Source organism: Caretta caretta, chromosome 1, assembly GCF_965140235.1.
Source record: "Caretta caretta isolate rCarCar2 chromosome 1, rCarCar1.hap1, whole genome shotgun sequence".
Classification (NCBI taxonomy): Eukaryota; Metazoa; Chordata; order Testudines; family Cheloniidae; genus Caretta; species Caretta caretta.
This window is the reverse complement of record NC_134206.1, coordinates 216,751,449-216,771,405: the sequence shown is the minus strand read 5'-3', so window position 1 is coordinate 216,771,405 and position 19,957 is coordinate 216,751,449. Positions and strand designations below refer to the sequence as shown.

At 48.3% G+C, this 19,957-nt stretch overlaps 1 protein-coding gene across 1 annotated transcript in view; it reads left to right on the top strand.

The window, feature by feature from the left end:
* LOC142069401 (antigen WC1.1-like) overlaps nt 1-19,957 on the top strand; it is a 66,112-nt gene that overhangs the window by 7,530 nt on the left and 38,625 nt on the right. Inside the window, 1 exon segment of the mRNA XM_075120314.1 lies at nt 8,890-9,204. Within this exon segment, the coding sequence (XP_074976415.1) occupies nt 8,890-9,204 (315 nt within the window).

The following is a 19,957-nucleotide window of genomic DNA, read 5'->3' as shown; positions in this document are numbered from 1 at the left end:
CTTAGAGGTGGCAAGTGGGTGCAGTTGACTAGCGGTGATGTGTAAGGCCCACTTTACACCACTGTTATACCAGTGCAGCTTCCTACACAAAGCACTATGGAGGACAGAGACCTCTGTGTGCACATAGCTCTGCAGTCACTGCTCGAGTTGAACATTTCTCACACTATTTATTGTCATTGGTGCTCTCAGAGATCGGAGACTGTTGTTCATTCATTGCAATGAAGGCCAGACTCTCCTTACTGCCTGTGGACAGACAGTTTCGCATGTCAGTGACTGTGGAATTAAATTAAAATTCACTAACAAAAATCCTCATTAATGCACCTGGTGGGAGATGAAGGCAGTCTGTGTTCTTAATGATGGGTTTAGCTAGGTTCATGGGACTCTGTATGCTACTACCTCAGGGAGAGGCACTGTACCTGGGAATCAGGGGGCAGACTTAATGTGTGAGGCAACCAAGAGAGAGAGCGGAGAGACACTATTTAGAGTGATAGGGGATGCGTCAGTTCGGAGAGGATAGCAGTTGTGTCTGGGTGGCCACCAGCCCCCTGCTAAGAGGAGGGGCCATGTCTGAGAGAAAGGAGGGAGGCAGAGTCAAGTGACTGACAAGAGAAAGCCTGGGAACACGAGTGAGTCTGACCAACAGGAAGTGAGATGCCCAGCACTGGAGAGAGGAGAAGCCAATTTGGAGCAGTCTGGAGACAGCTATGGAAAGGTCAGGACTGGCTGTGTGGTGAGTCCCAGGTCTTCATGCAGGGTCCCCCTGAGAACTGGCCCCTGGGCAGCAGCATCCCTCAGCTTGGGCCTTTCCCTCTCCAAGGTCACTCCCCGGTTAAAGAGTTCTGTTGGGAATATTCCCCACCAAGCCAGGCTGAATTAGTGCTTCAGCTACCAAGGGAAAATCCACCACCACATGGGAAACTTTGCTCTGACTGTGAGTCCACGCTGCCTGCCTGCTGCGAGTTTGTCTGAGCACTAGGGTAGGAGACTAAAGGTAGGATTTTTAGTAGTCTTATTGAAATGTGCACCTTGAGCCCTGCACCCCTTTGTGATGAGGGGAAATCCCAGGAGCAGAAGCAGCCTGACTCCTGCATGAAGAGGATGCCTGAGAGCAGCGATCATCAGCCCCCGTGCAGTGACTGAGGAATTTAGATTCATGGGAAACTAATGGGTACTATCAGCATGGGCACCAGTGACCCTGAGAGCAGTGTTTTACCATGTTATGTTATCATAGAATATCAGGGTTGGAAGGGACTTCAGGAGGTCATCTAGTCCAACCCCCTGCTCAAAGCAGGACCAATCCCCAAATTTTTGCCCCAATCCCTAAATGGCCCCCTCAAGGATTGAACTCACAACCCTGGGTTTAGCAGGCCAAGGCTCAAACCACTGAGCTATTTCCCCCCCCCCCCCAAGTTATATTTACTTTCTGTTTAGTATTACTACTGTGTTGAATATACTATATGTGTCTGCTTTATTTCTTGAGAGTCTCTAACTATCTGTCAAGTAAGTGGGTGTTACCCTCTGGTTAGAATTTTCCTTCCAACTGCCCTGGGAACCTGCTAGGAAGGAACGAAGAGAGTGGATGCACTGCCAAATAAATTCATATGGGAAGAAAATAAGGAAGTTGCATCCTGCTGAGCTGGAGACGAGATTCAAAAAAACCCAGGCCTGTCCATCAAATCCTGTAAGGAGATTGATGCTAAAGAAGGTAATTGGATGGTTAAGGGGTGCTACATAAGGGTGAATGGGTTGTAAAAGGATTTTCACAGGGTAGCTGGTCCCTGTGGATAGGCTAAGTCAGCAACCCTGGACCACAGTAGGTGAGTCCAATCCAGCAAATTAAAGAGGGCCGGGCTACACCTGGGGCTGTAAAGGGCTGCTCGTGGGCAGTTTGGGAAGATGGACAGGGACAGGCTGCATCCTGGGGAGGGGAAGGCACACCAGAGTGGAGTTAGCTCCTGTGGTGTATGTATCCCTGCAACAAGGGGCCAGGGGCTTAGGGAAGCAGCTAAGGGCCAAGAAGGGAGCAGAGCTGACTGAAACTGGGAAGCTGCCAGGAGCAGCAGTGCCAGAGACCCCTGGATGGGGGTGTCCCTGAGACCAAGGAATGAGAAAAAAAGTTTGTTTTTTTTTCTATTGGTTTGCTAATTTCTCTTAAGAAAATAAATCTTCTTGCAAAAGACTGGGTGTGGCAGTGCATTCTTTGAAGCTGGGGGAGAAGCATGACTGGGTGACAAGGGTGTAAAGGGATTGTCAAATTTAGCAGGTGGGTGGTTCTTTCTGGGGAATACATTGAGTATTTGAGTGTCAGACAGATGTAGAGTTGTGAGTATAGGCTGTTCAGTACAGTTCACCTAAAAACAAGTTCTATCTTAACAGAGAGAAGGCACTTGACTCAGTGCTACTTTTGTCATGTGCCCTATTCCCTGAGTGATATTTTCAAAGGCAAAGTGTGCATGTTTGTGCTCTGACTGTGTTGGATCACAGCTCAAAGAGGGCAGAGTTATTGTTGCATGGGTGAGCACCTTGACTTTGTGTTTTCAGAGGTTTGAGTTTCCTGAACTCAGCATTCTGGAAGAGCACAAGATACCTCTGGGCAACCTTACCCCTGCACAAATGAAGGTTTCTATCAGTGAATTTCCTAGTTTTTTTGAACAAAAAGAGAAGTGTTTGTTGTCAGAGTTAGTGGTCATTTAGACGGTTGTAGTTCTCACCTATGTTTGCAGTTGATAGAAACTGTAACTAGGTAATTGGAAAAAGACCTAACTTCTATATAGCCCTTTTCATCAGTAGATCACAAAAAGCTTTACCTCAGTATCCCCATTATACATCTGGGGAAACTGAAACACAGAGAAGTGAAGTGATTTGCTCAAGGACACTTAGAAGTCCAGAGGCAGAGCTAGGAATAGTCACAGTCCAGGGGTCTCTATACTAGGCCATATGGTTGCTTGGTGATTCCTCAGAGCTCCTACTTGTTTTTGTACCTTTTGTCACAATGGAATGGGAATAATAGTTGTGCTTTGAAATGTTTGTAATGGGTATTTGCTAAGAGGGTTAGTCAGAAAAATTCCATCCATCTGTCTCAAAATCTTGACAGTCTTGTATTACATGGTTGTTACAGTAACTTTAAGTTTGTGAGAGGAGACTGATATTTTTCTCTCCTTCTCCACCCCCTGTCCGACCACCCTGTCCGACCAGTTTCTGTAAAATTAACCCTCCTCAACATTTCTAGCTCCCCCTCCCCTTCCTATCCCAGTAAGCCATTAGTTGGCACTCAAGAAGCCATTAACATGGAAGAAGTTGTTCCTTGCTGTCTCCGGCCCTGTGCTTCTTCATAAACATATCACAGCAGCAGATCACTGGAGGGCTGCACCCTACCTTGGTTATGGCACCTGAGCTGCACACTGAGCTGGGCCCCCCATTCCCCTGACCTACCCCACCTGGGACTCCTTCCCCAGCCAGGCTCCAGGCCAATCTAGTCCACCCCCATCCAAACTGCCTCCCCCTGCACCCACCTAATGGTGACCTGTACCTTCACTAATCATTTCCTAAATTTTAGAGGAGGAAAATTTAAAGTGGAACAGTTTCAACAGACATTGAGAGCATTCCAGCCTGGAATAGTTCACGGCCTGGTGAGTAGCACACTCACCTGTGGATCAGGGATAGAATTCCTGAATTCAAGCCCCTGCTCCTGAGTAGGGTTTCAAACCAGTGTCTCCCATATCCCAGACAAGTGCCCTAATCACTGGACTAAAGGTTATAATGGAGAGCACACACAATTTCTGTATGACCCACAATGGGCTCTTCTGATTTTCTGACAAGTTCCAAACAGTTTCAAAGCTGAATCAAATATTTTTTTCTGATTTTTTTGGTTTGCTGTCTGAACCAAGTCAACAATTACTGGCCTGGCTGTAGCTAGGAGTGGTGACACCAGAGGGATGGAGGCTGTGGTGAGGATCGGTGTGGAGGTGAAGAGGCTGGGTGGGTGTGACACTCATATCTTCCCAATGCCAGGAGGCAAGGGCCTCACTGGTATCAGGTAATGAGTTTCAGATGGCCTGGCCAGTTCAGTGTCCCCCAATTCAACGAGGTCATAATCTGTGTCTGAGAAGTGGCATGTACAATATTGGAAAACTAATAAGTCACTGATCGTTGATATTCTTACACATTGTATGTACGAAGTGTGTACAAGGGTTATGAGTACAGGCTGGAATAATGACTAAAGTGTGTTTAAACCAGGCATGTCAGGGGGAGTTGGCAAACAGGTCTGCCAAAGGAATGTGTTTGCTTCTCTGACCAGCCTGGTCATCAGGTAGAGATGAAAAAGGTCTATTTGCATATTAGGAAAACAAAACTATCAAGCTCCAAGTTGGGGGGGGAGACATCATGTCATCTACATGCAGGAGGCGAGAGAAGCTTGGTCTGAGTTTTACTTAAAGAGTACACTGCAACTGTTTACTGGGCTATAAAAACAGGGGAGCTGAACCTCAAGCAATAAGCAATTGAATCAACTGATTGTATATAATATTATGTACCGTATTACTATATTATGAAAGTATATTGAGTGAGATGTTCAATGAAAGCCTATGCCACACATAATATCATCATGGAATCTATGTATAACTATAGTAAGAATTATGGCTTCTCATTGATATTGTGATTTAAAGTGTGTGTCCAAATAAAGGGTTTCTCCTAGGCAGGAGGGAAGGCAACTATCTACCTGTCCCCAGCGAAATTAAGCAAAGAGTCACCCCAAACAAAGGAAGCTCTATTTGCATAGAAATCAGGAGGGAGATGGGAAGTCCAGAGAAAAGGAAGAACAGCGTAAGGTCATCCTGCCTCTTGAAACAAGATCACTGAACTTTGGAAGATATATGCAAGAACAGAAATCATCTTTGCCATCCGTCACTAGGCAAACACAAGACAACAGTTGCAATTTGAGCCAGGTGAAAACTTGAGAATTGTTAGTCTGCTGAGAGCACATTTGGTCATGCTGACCATGTATTCCCCTGTCAGTATCCCTCTGTTGTTTTTTGTCTTCTACCTAGATTGTAAGTTCTTTGGGGCAGAGACTGTCTTTCTCTTCTGTGTTTGTACAACACCTAGCACAATGGAGTCCTGGACCATGAGTAGGGCTCCCAGGTGCTATGATACTACTACTAATGTGCCTGGTGTGATAAGTGTGTGCTGGATTTTACACAACATCTGTGAGACCCAGGTTGAAATCCTGGAGGATGGAAGGGGTAGGAACTAGATAAATCTTCTCAAAATTATGGGCAGCCAGAGAGGGGACCCCTGCAAAATGATCCAAGTGGTTAAGGGAAGAGAGTGGGGGTGCCTTGTGCTTCTGCTAGGATGCCACAGGAAGTTGTGGCTAATGAACACTGTGAGAAAGCAAGCGAGTTTTGGTTTGATTACATTCTGAATTAATAGCTTGGGGTGGGAGGTATTATGCCATTTACGGGCTGAGCTCGCCTGATTAAGTTTTTCAGACAAAATGGTAGCCAACAGAGGAGAGCAGCACAAATGATTAAAGGTTTAGAAAACATCAACTATGAGGAAAGATGGGAAAAATGGGTTGGTTTAGTCTGGAGAAGAGAAGGCCAATGGGGGGACAGCCTATGATTCTTCAAATAAATAAAAGGCTGCTATAAATAGGAGGGCATTAAACTGTTCTCCTTAACCACTGAGGACAGGACTAGAGTAAAAGGATTAAATTGCAGCAAGAAAGATTTAGATTAGACATTGGGGAAAGCTTCCTAACCATCAGACTTGTTAAGCAGAGGAGCCAATTGCCTACAGAGTTTGTGGAATCTCTGTCATTGGACGTTTTTAAGAAAGGGTCAGACAAACACCTGTCAGGGGTGGTCTAGATAATACTTACGCTATGTCTACACTGCAGACCTTACAGCGGCACAGCCATAAGGTATCCTGTATAGCCTCTCTATGCTGATAGGAGAGATCTCTCCTGCTGGCATAATTAAATGAGCCCTAATGAGCAGCAGTAGCTGTATCAGTGGGAGAGCGTCTCTCGCCAACACAGCTCTGTCCAAACCGGTGCTTTTGTCAGTGAAACTTTTGTCGGTCAGGGGGGTGGGGGTTTTTTTCTACACCCCTGTCCGACAGAAGTTTCACTGACAAAAATGCCAATGAAGACATAGGTTTAGTCCTGCCTTGGTGCAAGGGACTGGATGAGATGACCTATCAAGGTCCATTCCAGTCCTACACTTCTATCATTCTATGGAAATGAATTTATTGAGTTTATCAAAAAAAGTTACTGTCTCTCTTAGGGGTGTGAAATTTTCACAGCCATGACCCATGTATCTAGGGTGACCTAAGTTTTAGGAGTAGACCAGACCAAAAGAATGTGATGCAAACTGCAAACCTTGCATATTGAGGGAGAGCCCCACCAAGGAGTTTTCACCCCTGACGGTGATACATCAGAAAGCATTCTCCATCTCCTGTTGGGTTGAATGCAGTGGGAAGGAACTGTGCTAAGGTTGTTTGGAATTGTGCTCCCAGTATGGTGCATTCTCCACAGTTTGCAGGACATTGGAGTGATGGGGCTCAGTGCTTGGCTTTGCAGCAAAAGGTGCTTTATCATGGTGGTTTGCCTCTGCATTGTCTGCATCGTGTCCCTCCCAAGGGCCGTATGCTCCATTCTGATCTTTTGTGCACGCTCCAGGAAACCTTTCCAGCTGCTTTCAAGGCCCTCTATTGGGATTAACTGTATGCTCCATGGAACAGATCATCTACAGCTTTTTCTTATGTTTCCTGAGATCTGACAGCCTCTCTGCACGCTACAACTCCCCTCTTCACACAGTTACACGTGCACAGGGAAATAAGAAAAAGCACAGTCATTTATGGTCCCATTCCTCATAGTCTCCATGCCAATAATGATAAAATATGCTTGTTCCCATAAGGTTGGAATGCTATTCCCATCTTCTCTTCCAACTCCATGGTTTCCTTTGAGATAGTAAGATAATCCCCCATTTATTTCCCATTCTATAGACCTTCTGTACTTTATTTGAGTGGTGCACACACGTGAGTGGGGAGGAAGGGACAGGCTTTGTGTAGGCGAGTTTTTTTTAAAATGTGTATGGTTTGGAGCTGTTGGGTGCTGGATGGATGACTCTTTTCTTTTCTAGGGTGGGTAGAGGAGTGGCAAGAGCAGGTTATTGACTGCTTGTGCCCTTCTACAGGCTTTACTGACTACAGCTGAGTAAATCATTGATTTTTCAGTTTAGTGGCCAAACCAAAAAATCTGAAAGAAGAACTGATTCATTTAGAGCCCAAACTGAATGGTTGTTTTTTTCTTGCAGAAACAAAACATAAAAAATATTCTTTCTGATCTAATGAAAGATTTGAAATATGATTTTGAAAAGACATTAAAAAAGGAACAAGTGTTGGGTGGGAAGGGGGGAAATTTCAGTTATTCATTCAGGTGTACTCAGGATGGCTTGCAGAGATGCAGGTGCAGTTACTAACCTGCTGGAGCTCGTTCGCTGACTCGGTACCAGATTCAGAGCCACCTCACTTTCATTTTCTCTGACAGTGTCCTGTAGACGTCTGCATTCTGGTGACTCTTATCCAGAGGGAACTGGACATGCTTGTCTCCAGACAGGGCCAATCAAGTCCTGGGCCTCTACATGGGTCCATGTGGAAGCAGGGGGGCCTTGGTTGCTATGTGAATGTGAACTCACCTGGTAACGAAAAGAGGCGCTCCTGGCTGCCTGCCAGCATTTAACCAGAGAGGGTACATCTGGTCAAGATGACCCCAGAGCTGTGGAGTGCAAACAGGTGCAAAGCAGGTTGATGCAGGTATGAAGCAATGCAGTGTGGGACACTAGCTGGAGGACTGTCAGCAGCATTAGCATTAGGAATTATTTCACAGGAATCTTACAATGAACAAACTGATTGTGAAGTGGAGCTATTCCTTCTCCAATGAGGATTAGTTACGGCAACCTAAGATGCCAAATAAATTGCTCTGAGAACAGGGTTCATGTGGACACAAGGTATTTAAGGTGAGCTAATTACAGTTAATGTGAGGTAACATCCCTGTAGACAAGCCATAAGAGCAACTGATAAGCACTTCACACTGGAACTGGTTTTCCAGGTGTCAGGCTCTGCTGGTATGAGGCCGACACACAAGATCCTAATTCCAAGCAGTTGGAACATCTCCGCTTTCTGGCATCTTGTAGAACATTCACCTGCTTCCTTCCCACTAGTATTGTATCTAGTCTGTTCTAGACCATCACTTCTCCTTTGTGTCTATCCCACTCTCTGCTCCTTCTGCTTCTGGGGAATTATTTCTCCTCTCTGCCCTTTGCTTTTCCCTTCTGAACTCTCAGCCACTATTTTTGTATTTTCAGATCATATGAATTATGAAGCTCCTCCCTTCTTTGTTCTCACCCCTGTGAAGACACTTGCTATTCCTTGCCCCTTATTCTCCTTTACTCCCCAGTCTCACAGATTAAGCCTCTTTGAAGCCTCCAGGCTTTCTTTCTTTGAACTTTCGCCAGTTTTTCAATATCCTTCCTGTAATGAAGGAACAGAAAGTACATCCTCAGCTGGAATATTGTATAAGACCATGTAAACACTCATCAGTCCCGTCCAGTCCCACCTGGAGAGACAGTCACACACTCTGCTTTGTGTCATTCTGTTCACACCTGAGAATTATATTGTTGGCTACCTCTTGGCTTTGACCTCTTATTCAAACTCCCTCTCATCACTGGAGCACAGGAACTGGCATATGGAGTAAAGGGCTTATTTAACAATGTCTTTGCAGTTGAGAGAAGAAGGTTCCCTTCATTTCATCCCCAGGAAGGCCTGGGGAAGGTTTTGGGATGTCAGTACAACCAACACTCACTGATGGATGCATTGGCTCTTTAGGTCGCATTGAGGTCCGGCTGGTTGGAGGGGACACTGACTGCTCTGGACGTGTTGAAGTCACACATGGAAATACGTGGGAGACAGTCTGCGATTCACACTTGGATTTCAACACCGCTTCTGTTATCTGCAATGAATTAGGGTGTGGACAGGCTGTAGCCACTATGGGAGCAACACATTTTGGAGAAGGACATGACCTGATCTGGAAGGAAGAGTTTCATTGTGTGGGGAATGAGACTGTCCTTTCAAACTGTCCCAGGATGTCCCGTCCTAACGACACATGCTCCCACACTGATGCTGTCAGCATATTGTGTTCAGGTAAGAATTCAAACTGTTGACTTTAACATACAACTAACATGGGCCCTACAGCTGGGCTACTAGATCTCTTTTCTCTCACATCCATATATTCCTCCTGTGAACCCACATCCCAGAAAACTTTGCATGTTTCCAAGTTGCTCCAAAGGATTCTTGTCTGCTACAAAGGGTGGCTCTGCTTTCCCACCACCCAGGGGGAGCCAAGAAGAGATGGTGGGAAATCCCATTCTCTCTCATAGTCCTCACTCTATTTCAAGTGTCTCCACTAAATGGGGACAGTTCTATTTACCTTTCTCCTGATATAAGGATAGGGTCCCAACAGAGCTCTGATTTCCCTTATCCTCCACTAGGGATGCATGTTCTCCACTGCTGAGCCTCTCCTCCCTACTCAGATATATCTGTAAGGGGAAGGGGCAGGGTCTAGTGATCAGAGAACAGAACCAGAACCCAGGAGACATGGGTTTTCTTTCCAGTTCTGGTTCTGTATTCAGTAATGCCTTGTACCTCAGTTTCCCCATTTGTGAAACAGTTAATTTCCTACCTCAGATTGTGTCTGTGAGGCTTAACTTCATTTGTGTTTGTAAAGGCTTTCAGGCACTTGAATACACAGTGCTATGTAGGGGTAGGTGTTATTTTAAAACTTTCTTGATGGAATTGGACCAGTTGTGGCCACTTTTAGGTTATTGCCCTGCAATGGGGATTGGCTTTGTGCCACCCATTCATACAGATATGATTATTAGAGACTAGCTGAAAGCCCATACTATTGCTTGGGTGTAACTTGTAAAATCTTGTGAAGCAATAGTGACTGCTGCAAGAAAATATTAAGCAAAAAAACCCCAGAAATATTGTCACAAGGCAGGGCACTCACCAGTGCAGCACTTCCTGCTGGTCTGTCCAGGAATTAGCTCCTTCAGCTCAGGAGTGCCCTCTATGGGCCGGTCTCTTGCCCTCTGTTACCTGCCCTGTTGTCTCCACCACCTCTGACCCCATGTCCCTCAGAGACCCTGGTGCCCCTTACCTTGGGGTGTTGCCACACTCTGGATCTCCCCTCCCAGAGGAACCCCAACCCCTATACCCACCTTTCAAGGTTCCCTCCCCACTCTGAACTTAGGGTACAGTTGTGGGGACCCACATGAAAGACCCCCCCTAAGCTTATCTCTACCAGCTTAGGTTAAAAACTTCCCCAAGGCACAAATTCTTCCTTGTCTTTAGAACTGTATCTCTGCCACCACCAAGTGAGTTAGACAAAGATTTAGGTTTCAGAGTAACAGCCGTGTTAGTCTGTATTCGCAAAAAGAAAAGGAGTACTTGTGGCACCTTAGAGACTAACCAATTTATTTGAGCATAAGCTTTCGTGAGCTACAGCTCACTTCATCGGATGCATACTGTGGAAAGTACAGAAGATGTTTTTATACACACAAAGTATGAAAAAATGGGTGTTTACCACTACAAAAGGTTTTCTCTCCCCCCACCCCACTCTCCTGCTGGTAATAGCTTATCTAAAGTGATCACTCTCCTTACAATGTGTACGATAATCAAGGTGGGCCATTTCCAGCACAAATCCAGGGTTTAACAAGAACGTCTGGGGGGGGGGGCAGGGGGTAGGAAAAAACAAGGGGAAATAGATTACCTTGCATAATGTCTTTGCCACTCCCAGTCTCTATTCAAGCCTAAGTTAATTGTATCCAATTTGCAAATGAATTCCAATTCAACAGTCTCTCACTGGAGTCTGTTTTTGAAGTTTTTTTGTTGTAATATCGCAACTTTCATGTCTGTAATCGTGTGACCAGAGAGATTGAAGTGTTCTCCAACTGGTTTATGAATGTTATAATTCTTGACATCTGATTTGTGTCCATTTATTCTTTTACGTAGAGACTGTCCAGTTTGACCAATGTACCATTGCTGACACATGATGGCATACATCACATTGGTGGACGTTCAGGTGAACTAGCCTCTGATAGTGTGGCTAATGTTATTAGGCCCTGTGATGGTGTCCCCTGAATAGATATATGGGCACAGTTGGCAAAGATTTAGGAAAAGGACCACTTGGAGTTCCTGTTTCCCCAAAGTATCCCCCCAAGCCCCTTCACCGCCTCTTCTGGGGAGGCTTGAGAGTAAACAAGGTGAGCTAAAACCACTGGTTTTTAGGACACTAAAAACCAATCAGGTTCTTAAAAGCAGAACTTTATAATAAAGAAAAAGTAAAAGAAGCACCTCTGTAAAATCAGGATGGAAGGTAATTTTACAGAGTAATCAGATTCAAAACACAGGATTCCCCTCTAAGCAAAACTTTAAAGTTACAAAAAAACCCAAACAAACCAGGAATAAACCTCCCTCTTAGCCGAGGGAAAATTCACAAGCTAAAACAAAAGATTATTGAATGCATTTCCTTCCTATTACTTACAATTTGTAATCTTAGATACTTAGTTCAGGTATGGCTTAAGAGACATATTTTCCCTACCCTGGTTCCTCTCTGTCCCGGAGAGAAAAAAACAAAAACAAAAACCTCCCCCCACAGATTTGAAAGTATCTTCTCCCCTTATTGGTCCTTTTGGTCAGGTGCCAACCAGGTTATCTGAACTTCTATAGGCAAAGGAGGGATTTTATGCTACCCTTAGCTGTATGTTTATGACACTACCTTCTCTCAGTGGCTACTGCCAGTCATCATCCAGCCCCTTCTCTCAGAGGCAAACTGCAGTTTGTTATGGCCACTCATCACTGGCAAGGGTTGGACCTGCTGCCTTTCTAGCCCCACCTGCCTCCTTGCAGCCCTAGTACCTCCCCTGGCCTTTAGCAAGGCCTCAGCCTGGGACTCACCAGGCCAGACTCAGCTCTGCCTGCCTTTCCCCAGCCCTGATCTGCCTCAGATACCCTGCTTACTCTCCCAGGCAGCCTGGTCCTTTGCTCCCAAGCTGACACAAGAGTCTCTCTCCCACTCGCCCAGCCTGCCCTTTTCTCAGGGCCAGCTGTGCCCTAATTGGGTGCAACCACACCTGTGGCTGACTACCCAACCAGCCTCTATTGGCTGCTTTTAACCCTTTTCTGACCAGAGCCTGGTGACGGCCCCGCTACAAATATGAATGCAAAACATGTACATTGTCAAATTGCAATGTATGCACATGTGACAGCTTTGGCTCATATCATCTAGCTCAGATATACCCACCTCCCTCCCTCTTCTTTTTTAAATAACTTAGGACAGTTAATGTTTTCACGGAATTTTGAACCACACATTTCATTAATGTTGAAAGCATGCAGCCATTTTCATTCTGAGGCAGATATTAATTGAAAGACAAATTCTCAACAACTTTGAGTGCCTGACAGCTCTCTCTGATTTGAAAATGAAACTAACTTATGACCAAGGTGCCTTTCACCAAGCTGAGTCTATCACTGTACCAATACTGTATTTATTGCTAAAGTAAATTTTCACCCTGATCTGTCTTTGGGCTTTTTAACTGCCCTTGATTCCCCTGCCAATGTGTGTGTGATAATTTCAGGTTGAAAAGTCAACCTTGTAATGCACACACAAAACACCCCTCTCCCTGGCTGCTCAGCTGGAGACTGCACTTGCCCTCCTCTCACCCCTGAGTCGGGGAACTGCCCTTCATTCCCTCTTCACCCATAGCAACACTTCCCTGCCTCCTGCTGCCCTGGGGCTCGGGGGACCTCCGCGATTTATGAAATTGGCATCCCGTCTCGCTCCTCAGCAAGGATTACAAAATCATAGCGAAAGCAATCTCGCTGCGGCTAGGGTCCTTGATGGCGGACGTGATCCACCCAGACCAGACCTACACCATCCCAGGCCGCACCATCTTCGACAACCTGTATCTGGTCCGGGACCTCTTGGAACTCAGGTGTTGGGACAATCTGTCATTCGCCCTCCTGTCCCTGAATCAGGAGAAGGCATTTGACAGGGTGGATCATGGGTATCTCTTGAGCATTCTGCGAGCGTTTGGCTTCGGACCCCAGTTTGTGGGTTTTCTCTAGGTGCTGTATGCCTCCGCAGAGTGTCTGGTCAGGCTCAACTGGACCCTGACCGAACCGGTCAGCTTCGGGCGAGGAGTATGGCAGGGGTGCCCCCTCTCGGGCCAGCTGTACGCTCTGGTGGTCAAGCCCTTCCTCTGTCTCCTCCGCAGGAGGTTGACAGGGTTGGGGCTTTGGGAGCCGGAGCTGCGGCTGGTTCTGTCGGCGTACGCCGACGATGTGCTCCTCGTGGTCCAGGACCTGGGCGACTTGGCGCAGGTGGAGGCTTGCCAGGCCATCTATTGGGCAGCCTCCTCCGCCTGGGTCAACCAGGTCAAGAGCTCTGGCTTGGCGGTAGGAAACTGGCGGCAGGCGAGCTCCCTCCCACCTGCACTTCAGACCATCCAGTGGAGCGCGGGTCTGCTGCTTTATCTCAGCGTTTACCTTTCTGCTACGCATCCCTCTCCGCTGGAGAACTGGGAAAATTTAGAGGGCGGGGTGATAGAGCGGCTCCAGAAATGGACGGGACTACTCCGATGTATCTCCCTTTGAGGGAGGGCACTGGTGCTTAATCAACTAGTCCTCTCCATGCTCTGGCACCGGCTCAACACCCTGGTCCCGGCCCCGGATTTCCTGGCCAACCTCCGGACGTTGATTCTTGAATTCTTCTGGTCAGGACTGCACTGGGTCCCTGCAGGGGCTCTCCATCTACCCCTGGAGGAGGGAGGGCAGGGCCTGAAGTGTCTGCGCACTCAGGTCCATGTCTTCTGCCTCCAGGCCCTACAGAGGCTCCTTTATGGTGCAGGTAGTCCGGCGTGGAGCGTACTGGCGCACGCCTTCCTGTGCCACTTCCGAGGGCTCCGATATGACCGGCAGCTCCTTTATCTCCATCCGAGAGGTCTTCCACGAGACCTCTTCAGGCTGCTGGTCTTCTACCAGTACCTCCTCCGGACCTGGAAACTGTTTACAGCGACCAGGTCCGTGGCGGCCTCCGTGGGGGAAGATCTCCTCGAGGAGCCCCTGCTACACAACCCCCAGCTCCGTGTGCAGGTGGTGGAGTCCCCCTCGGTGCACCAGAGGTTGGTCCTGGCAGAAGTCACCAGAGTCAGAGACCTCCTGGACTACGACCGGGGAGACTGGCTGGATCCCCTGATGCTCGCTCAGCGCATGGGGCTCTCCAGACCTCGTACTCCCCTGTGCGTACTTCAGGAGGTGAGGGCCGCTTTGCCACCCGCTGCTCTGGTCTACCTCGACCGGGTCCTAAGGGAGGATGTGCCCCGCCCACCCTCCACCCCAGGCCCTCCGGACCTTTTCATCGGGACCCTGCCCCATGGACCCAACCGACTTCCCCGCCCCTTCACCCTGAGCCAGCTACACGAGCTGCAGCTGGTCCGTTTCCAGACCGCGCCAAGGAAACATCCATACATGCTCGTGCTCCATACCCTTCATGTCCTCACCCTTGCTTCCCGCCCTGACACAAAGTGGCGGGACCTCCTGCCACCTCGAGAGGATGAGGAGCCCCGGTGGGCCAGCCTATATTCCACCTTGGTCCTGAGGCCCGCCGGGGATATTAGTTGGCGACTCCTTCATGGGGCCGTGAGCATGGGCCTGTACTTGGCGCGGTTCACCCCAATCCCGGACACCTGCCCCTTTTGCGGTATGAGGGAAACCCTGGCGCATGTCTACCTGGAGTGCACCAGGCTGCAGCCCCTATTCTGGCTCCTCATTAATATTTTGTTAAGATTTTGGTTGCACTTTTCCTCTCACCTCCTTATCTATGCACTCCCTGTCTGTGGCCCCACTAAGTTGCGGGACCTCCTGGTCAACCTCCTCCTGGCCCTGGCTAAAGTGGCCATCTATAAAACCAGGGTGAGGAGGTTGGCCGATGGAGTCTCCTGTGACTATTTCCAATCTTCCGTCCGTTCACACCTCCAGGCAGAGTTTCTCTGAGCGGCGTTCACTGACTCCCTTGACGCCTTTGAGGAGCAGTGGGCTTCTCTGCTTGGTTTCCCCGTCTGGTTCCCTTCGTTTGATCCTTTGACCGTATTCCTGTCCCTGTTGTTCATTAGTTGTCCCCCGTAATTAATTGGTTCTCCAGGTCCTGTGGACCCCCCCCCCCGCTTAGGCTGGGGGGGAATCCTTTAGCAGTGGGTGGGCGAAATATGGCTGCCCTGGGTGCCCTGGGGCTTCACCACCTGGGACCCAGCTACATCACTTCCCTGACTCCCCACTCCCCTGCCTACTGGGGCAAGTGGGCTTGTCTTCTTCCTGGTTCCCAGCAGGAACAGTTTCCCAACTTCGCCCTCCCCTGCCTCTTGCTGCCTCGGGACCCTCTTTCTGCTCTAGGGACATACATGAAGGCAGGGCTCAGTGGAAGGGCAGGTCTGTGTCCTCAGCCCTGAAGCTCTCGCACAGAGCTTGGTCCAGCCCTGAAAACTGGAGTATTAGAGGAGCTTCTTGTGTCATCACAGCAGCTCCTCTGATGTTTTTGTAGGCAGCAAAATCCCATGCCTCCCAATCAGCTTGCAAGATCTGGAAACACGGCAAGACTGCCTTCCCCGACTGCTTGGAGGGGACTCCCCACCTCCACCACCAACCCGAGGCTGGTGATCTGCCACCTAATCCCCTTCATCTCTCACCCCCATTGCTGTATTCTGCAGCCCCCTCAGATTCCCTGCACTTCATATCCCCCTATGTCCCTTTCAACCTCCCTTCCACCACCAGCTGCCCTGTGCCCCCCACATCCCTCTCCCCACAGCCTTCCTCCTGCCCCACATCCTTCTCCACGCCATTCTGTTGAAACCCCTAAATCTGTCTCCTGCCCCCACCCCCAGGTGTCCTGCTCCCCGCACTCTCCCCACCCTCCTTTCACAGAGTCTCTGTTGTCCCTTGGCCCTGTCCATTCCTCTCAGCCATACAAGGCAGCCATGTTTCCTGTGGGCTTCAGTCTAATTGAAAACAGTGGAAGATGGCAGCCAACTTTACTCAGGGCGGCCTCACTCCCACGTGGCAACAGACTATAGGCAGATGGCAGCATCTCACTGGCTTCAGCCCCACTGTCAGCGACAGGAGATGGCGCTATATGGAATAAGGGAAACTCCGAGACTTGGAAGTGGCTTAAAACTTAAAAGTTGGATGGTAAGTGACTGTAAATCCCAGTGATGACTGAACCTGGTGATATTCTGAAGCAGAGGAGCTCTCGGCCGTGCCAGTAGCTGGCCCCAGCATTTCATGCTGACTCAGCACACATCCTGGGCTTCAGAGGGACTCACAGACAGAGTGACATTCCTGGGATCTTCTTATATGGGTAACAAAGATTGCCGTCTTGTCAGGGCCAGGGTCTTGTCAGGACACAAATCTAAATGGACGAGCTAAAAAAAGGGTGGGGCCACCAGCGAGGTGCTTTTCCCAACATCACTGCTAATGGCAGAGCCTGGAAAGGATCTGCACTGCCCACTAGCCTGCCTGTGGAACACACCACTGGCCGAAAGCCCAGTCCACGGCACTCAGCTGGATAGCCTGTCACTGTGTCAATGAGGACCCCTGGCTGGCTGGCCATAATCATGCTGCCAGGTTGGGTATTGGGATGGGTGGGGGGAAGTGGAAAACAAAGAGGTCTTTTTTCCTGAAAGTTGAAGAGAGGAAACCAAGATTGGAGAGGGGCTGCCTTTCTGTATAGGGTGGGGTTGCTACCGCCAAGGCACAGAAAAACTGGCCCATCTGTGGGCAGGCCCAGATCCCAGGGGAGGTGTCACTGGTCTGTGAACAGGGTGAGGTCCCAGAAGAGGAGAGGCTGGTCTGTGATCAGAGCCAAGTCCCAGGGCTGGGGGCAAACATGGGAAGGGGCTCAGAGAGTTATGGGAGGTTTGGTGGGATTTGGGGTTGGGAGTGTGGCACTGCTCTCCCATTGACTGGCGTCTGCCTTGGCACACTGCACACATGCAGATCAGGATGAGTGTGCCAGCCGGGAGGCCATTTTGTGTTTCCAGCTCTGACACGCTTAGCTGGAGTTCTGAGATCACTGCATGCCCAGGCGCATTTGTGCACAGCTTAGAAATTCTGGCAACACCAACCCCTCCCCCTCCCCCAGCCAATAACACCTTTGGACCAGCAACTGGGAAGGCCATGGAAAAACTAGCCAGGCGACTCAAAAACCAGCCAGATAGTGTAAGGATGGTGCCAGGGAGAGAGGGAGACCTCAGCACTACAGTGCTCATTCCTACACATTTCTTTGTGTGAGTTTCTAGTGATAATAAAGCTTTCATCTCCCCATGCCCCTTCCCTCCTTTATCCCTTCATTGGTGTGTTTGACTCACTTTGGGTCTTATCCAGCAGTGGCAGCTCAGGGTGCTCAGCCTCTCACAGACTTCACTCATCGCCTTGTGGGATTGTGCCCTGTACTTGGAGGACCCTCCCTTGCTGAACTCAACATTCTGGAGGTGCCCAGGGTATCATTGGGCAACCTTAACTCTGCATTAATGATGTTATTTTACCATTTAATTCTACTCAAAGTCAGCTCTGAATCCCCAATTCTACCCACAATCTCAGAATAGCGCTACAACTTGGGGCAGGGAGACAATCACCAGTGTTTGCTTTTTAACTGTCCTCAGAAAGCCCCAGCTTGAGCACTGTTGAGTTGACTGAGGCAGTTCACAATTCTTAGAGTTCCTGTTTCAGTGCCACCAATGGAAGCCCCAAGCAGCTCTTCACCAAGGGATCCTCCTGGAGCTGGCAATAACCATGGGGCTTATCTGCTCTCCAGCTGCAGTCACTGCATTGGGTGTAGCTGTACTGAATGGTGGAGGAATACGCTGGAGTAGCTTGGGAGAGCTGTGGTTGTAATATGAGGAGACCTGGGAATTAGTTTGAGGAGCATCAGAGAGCTGTGAATCTGATACGAAGAGAACTGGGCTTAAGCATCCCCTTGTGTGTTATCAAAGGAAAGATGTGCATACGGCCCTTGAGGTTGCAGTCGGCATCATTTGTGTAGGCTGTGTCAGGAGCAGGGCCCGGGGTTCATCTTGCCATGGGTATTGTCAGTAGTGAGTTGGGACATGAGAGCTGGGTGTGGATTTAATGATGGGTGGGGGAAAGTATATGTTTAGGTGATATCTTGTGTTGATGTGTAAATGGGCGGTAAAAGGGTGGTTGTTATATTTTGCAAGTGTGGTATGCTCTCGGGGGGAGGCTCAGTGTTTGAGCATAGGGAAAGTGCAGATAGTGCCTGATTATGACAGTGAATAGGCAGAGTGGGAGTGTGTGTGTGTTATGAGGCATTGCTTGAAGAGGGCAGAGTTAACATTGCATGGGCATTTATTTGAACTCCGTATTTCCTGGTGTTCAGAAGTTTGAGTTTTGCTGAACCCAAAGTTCTTGAAGCGCATGTGCTATCAACAGGCAACCTTAACTCTGCATTAACAGGTTTCAGAGTAGCAGCCGTGTTAGTCTGTATTCGCAAAAAGAAAAGGAGGACTTGTGGCACCTTAGAGACGAACAAATTTATTTGAGCATAAGCTTTCATGAGCTACAGCTCACTTCATTGGATGCATTCAGTGGAAAATAAAGTGGGGAGATTTATATACACACAGAACATGAAACAATGGGTGTTACCATACACACTGTAAGGAGAGTGATCACTTAAGATGAGCTAATACCAGCAGGAGAGCGGGGGGCAGGGGGGAGGTGAAGAAAACCTTTTGTAGTGATAATCAAGGTGGGCCATTTCCAGCAGTTGACAAGAACGTCTGAGGAACAGTCGAGGGGGGGGGGGGGAGGAGGAATAAACATGGGGAAATAGTTTTACTTTGTGTAATGACCCACCCACTCCCAGTCTCTATTCAAGCCTAAGTTAATTGCATACAATTTGCAAATTAATTCCAATTCAGCAGTCTCTCATTGGAGTCTGTTTTTGAAGTCTTTTTGTTGTAATATTGCAACTTTTAGGTCTGTAATCGAGTGGCCAGAGAGATTGAAGTATTGTCCGACTGGTTTATGAATGTTATAATTCTTGACATCTGATTTGTGTCTATTTATTCTTTTATGTAGAGACTGTCCAGTTTGATCAATGTACATGGCAGAGGGGCATTGTTGGCACATGATGGCATATATCACATTGGTAGATGTGCAGGTGAATGAGCCTCTGATAGTGTGGCTGATGTGATTAGGCCCTATGATGGTGTCCCCTGAATAGATATGTGGACACAGTTGGCAACAGGCTTTGTTGCAAGGATAGGTTCCTGGGTTAGTGGTTCTGTTGTGTGGTGTGTGGTTGCTGGTGAGTATTTGCTTCAGGTTGGGGGGCTGTCTGTAAGCAAGAACTGGCCTGTCTCCCAAGATCTGTGAGAGTGATGGGTCATCCTTCAGGATAGGTTGTAGATCCTTGATGATGCGTTGGAGAGGTTTTAGTTGGGGGCTGAAGGTGATGGCTAGTGGCGTTCTGTTATTTTCTTTGTTGGGCCTGTCCTGTAGTAGGAACTTCTGGGTACTCTTCTGGCTCTGTCAATCTGTTTCTTCACTTCAGCAGGTGGGTATTGTAGTTGCAAGAATGCTTGCTAGAGATCTTGTCTCTGTCTGAGGGGTTGGAGCAAATGTGGTTGTATCGTAGAGCTTGGCTGTAGACAATGGATGTGTGATCTGGTGTGATCTGGGTGAAAGCTGGTTTATGTGACCATCGCTTATTAGCACCGTAGTGTCCAGGAAGTGGATCTCTTGTGTGGACTGGTCCAGGCTGAGGTTGATGGTGGGATGGAAGTTGTTGAAATCATGGTGGAATTCCTCAAGGGCTCCTTTTCCATGG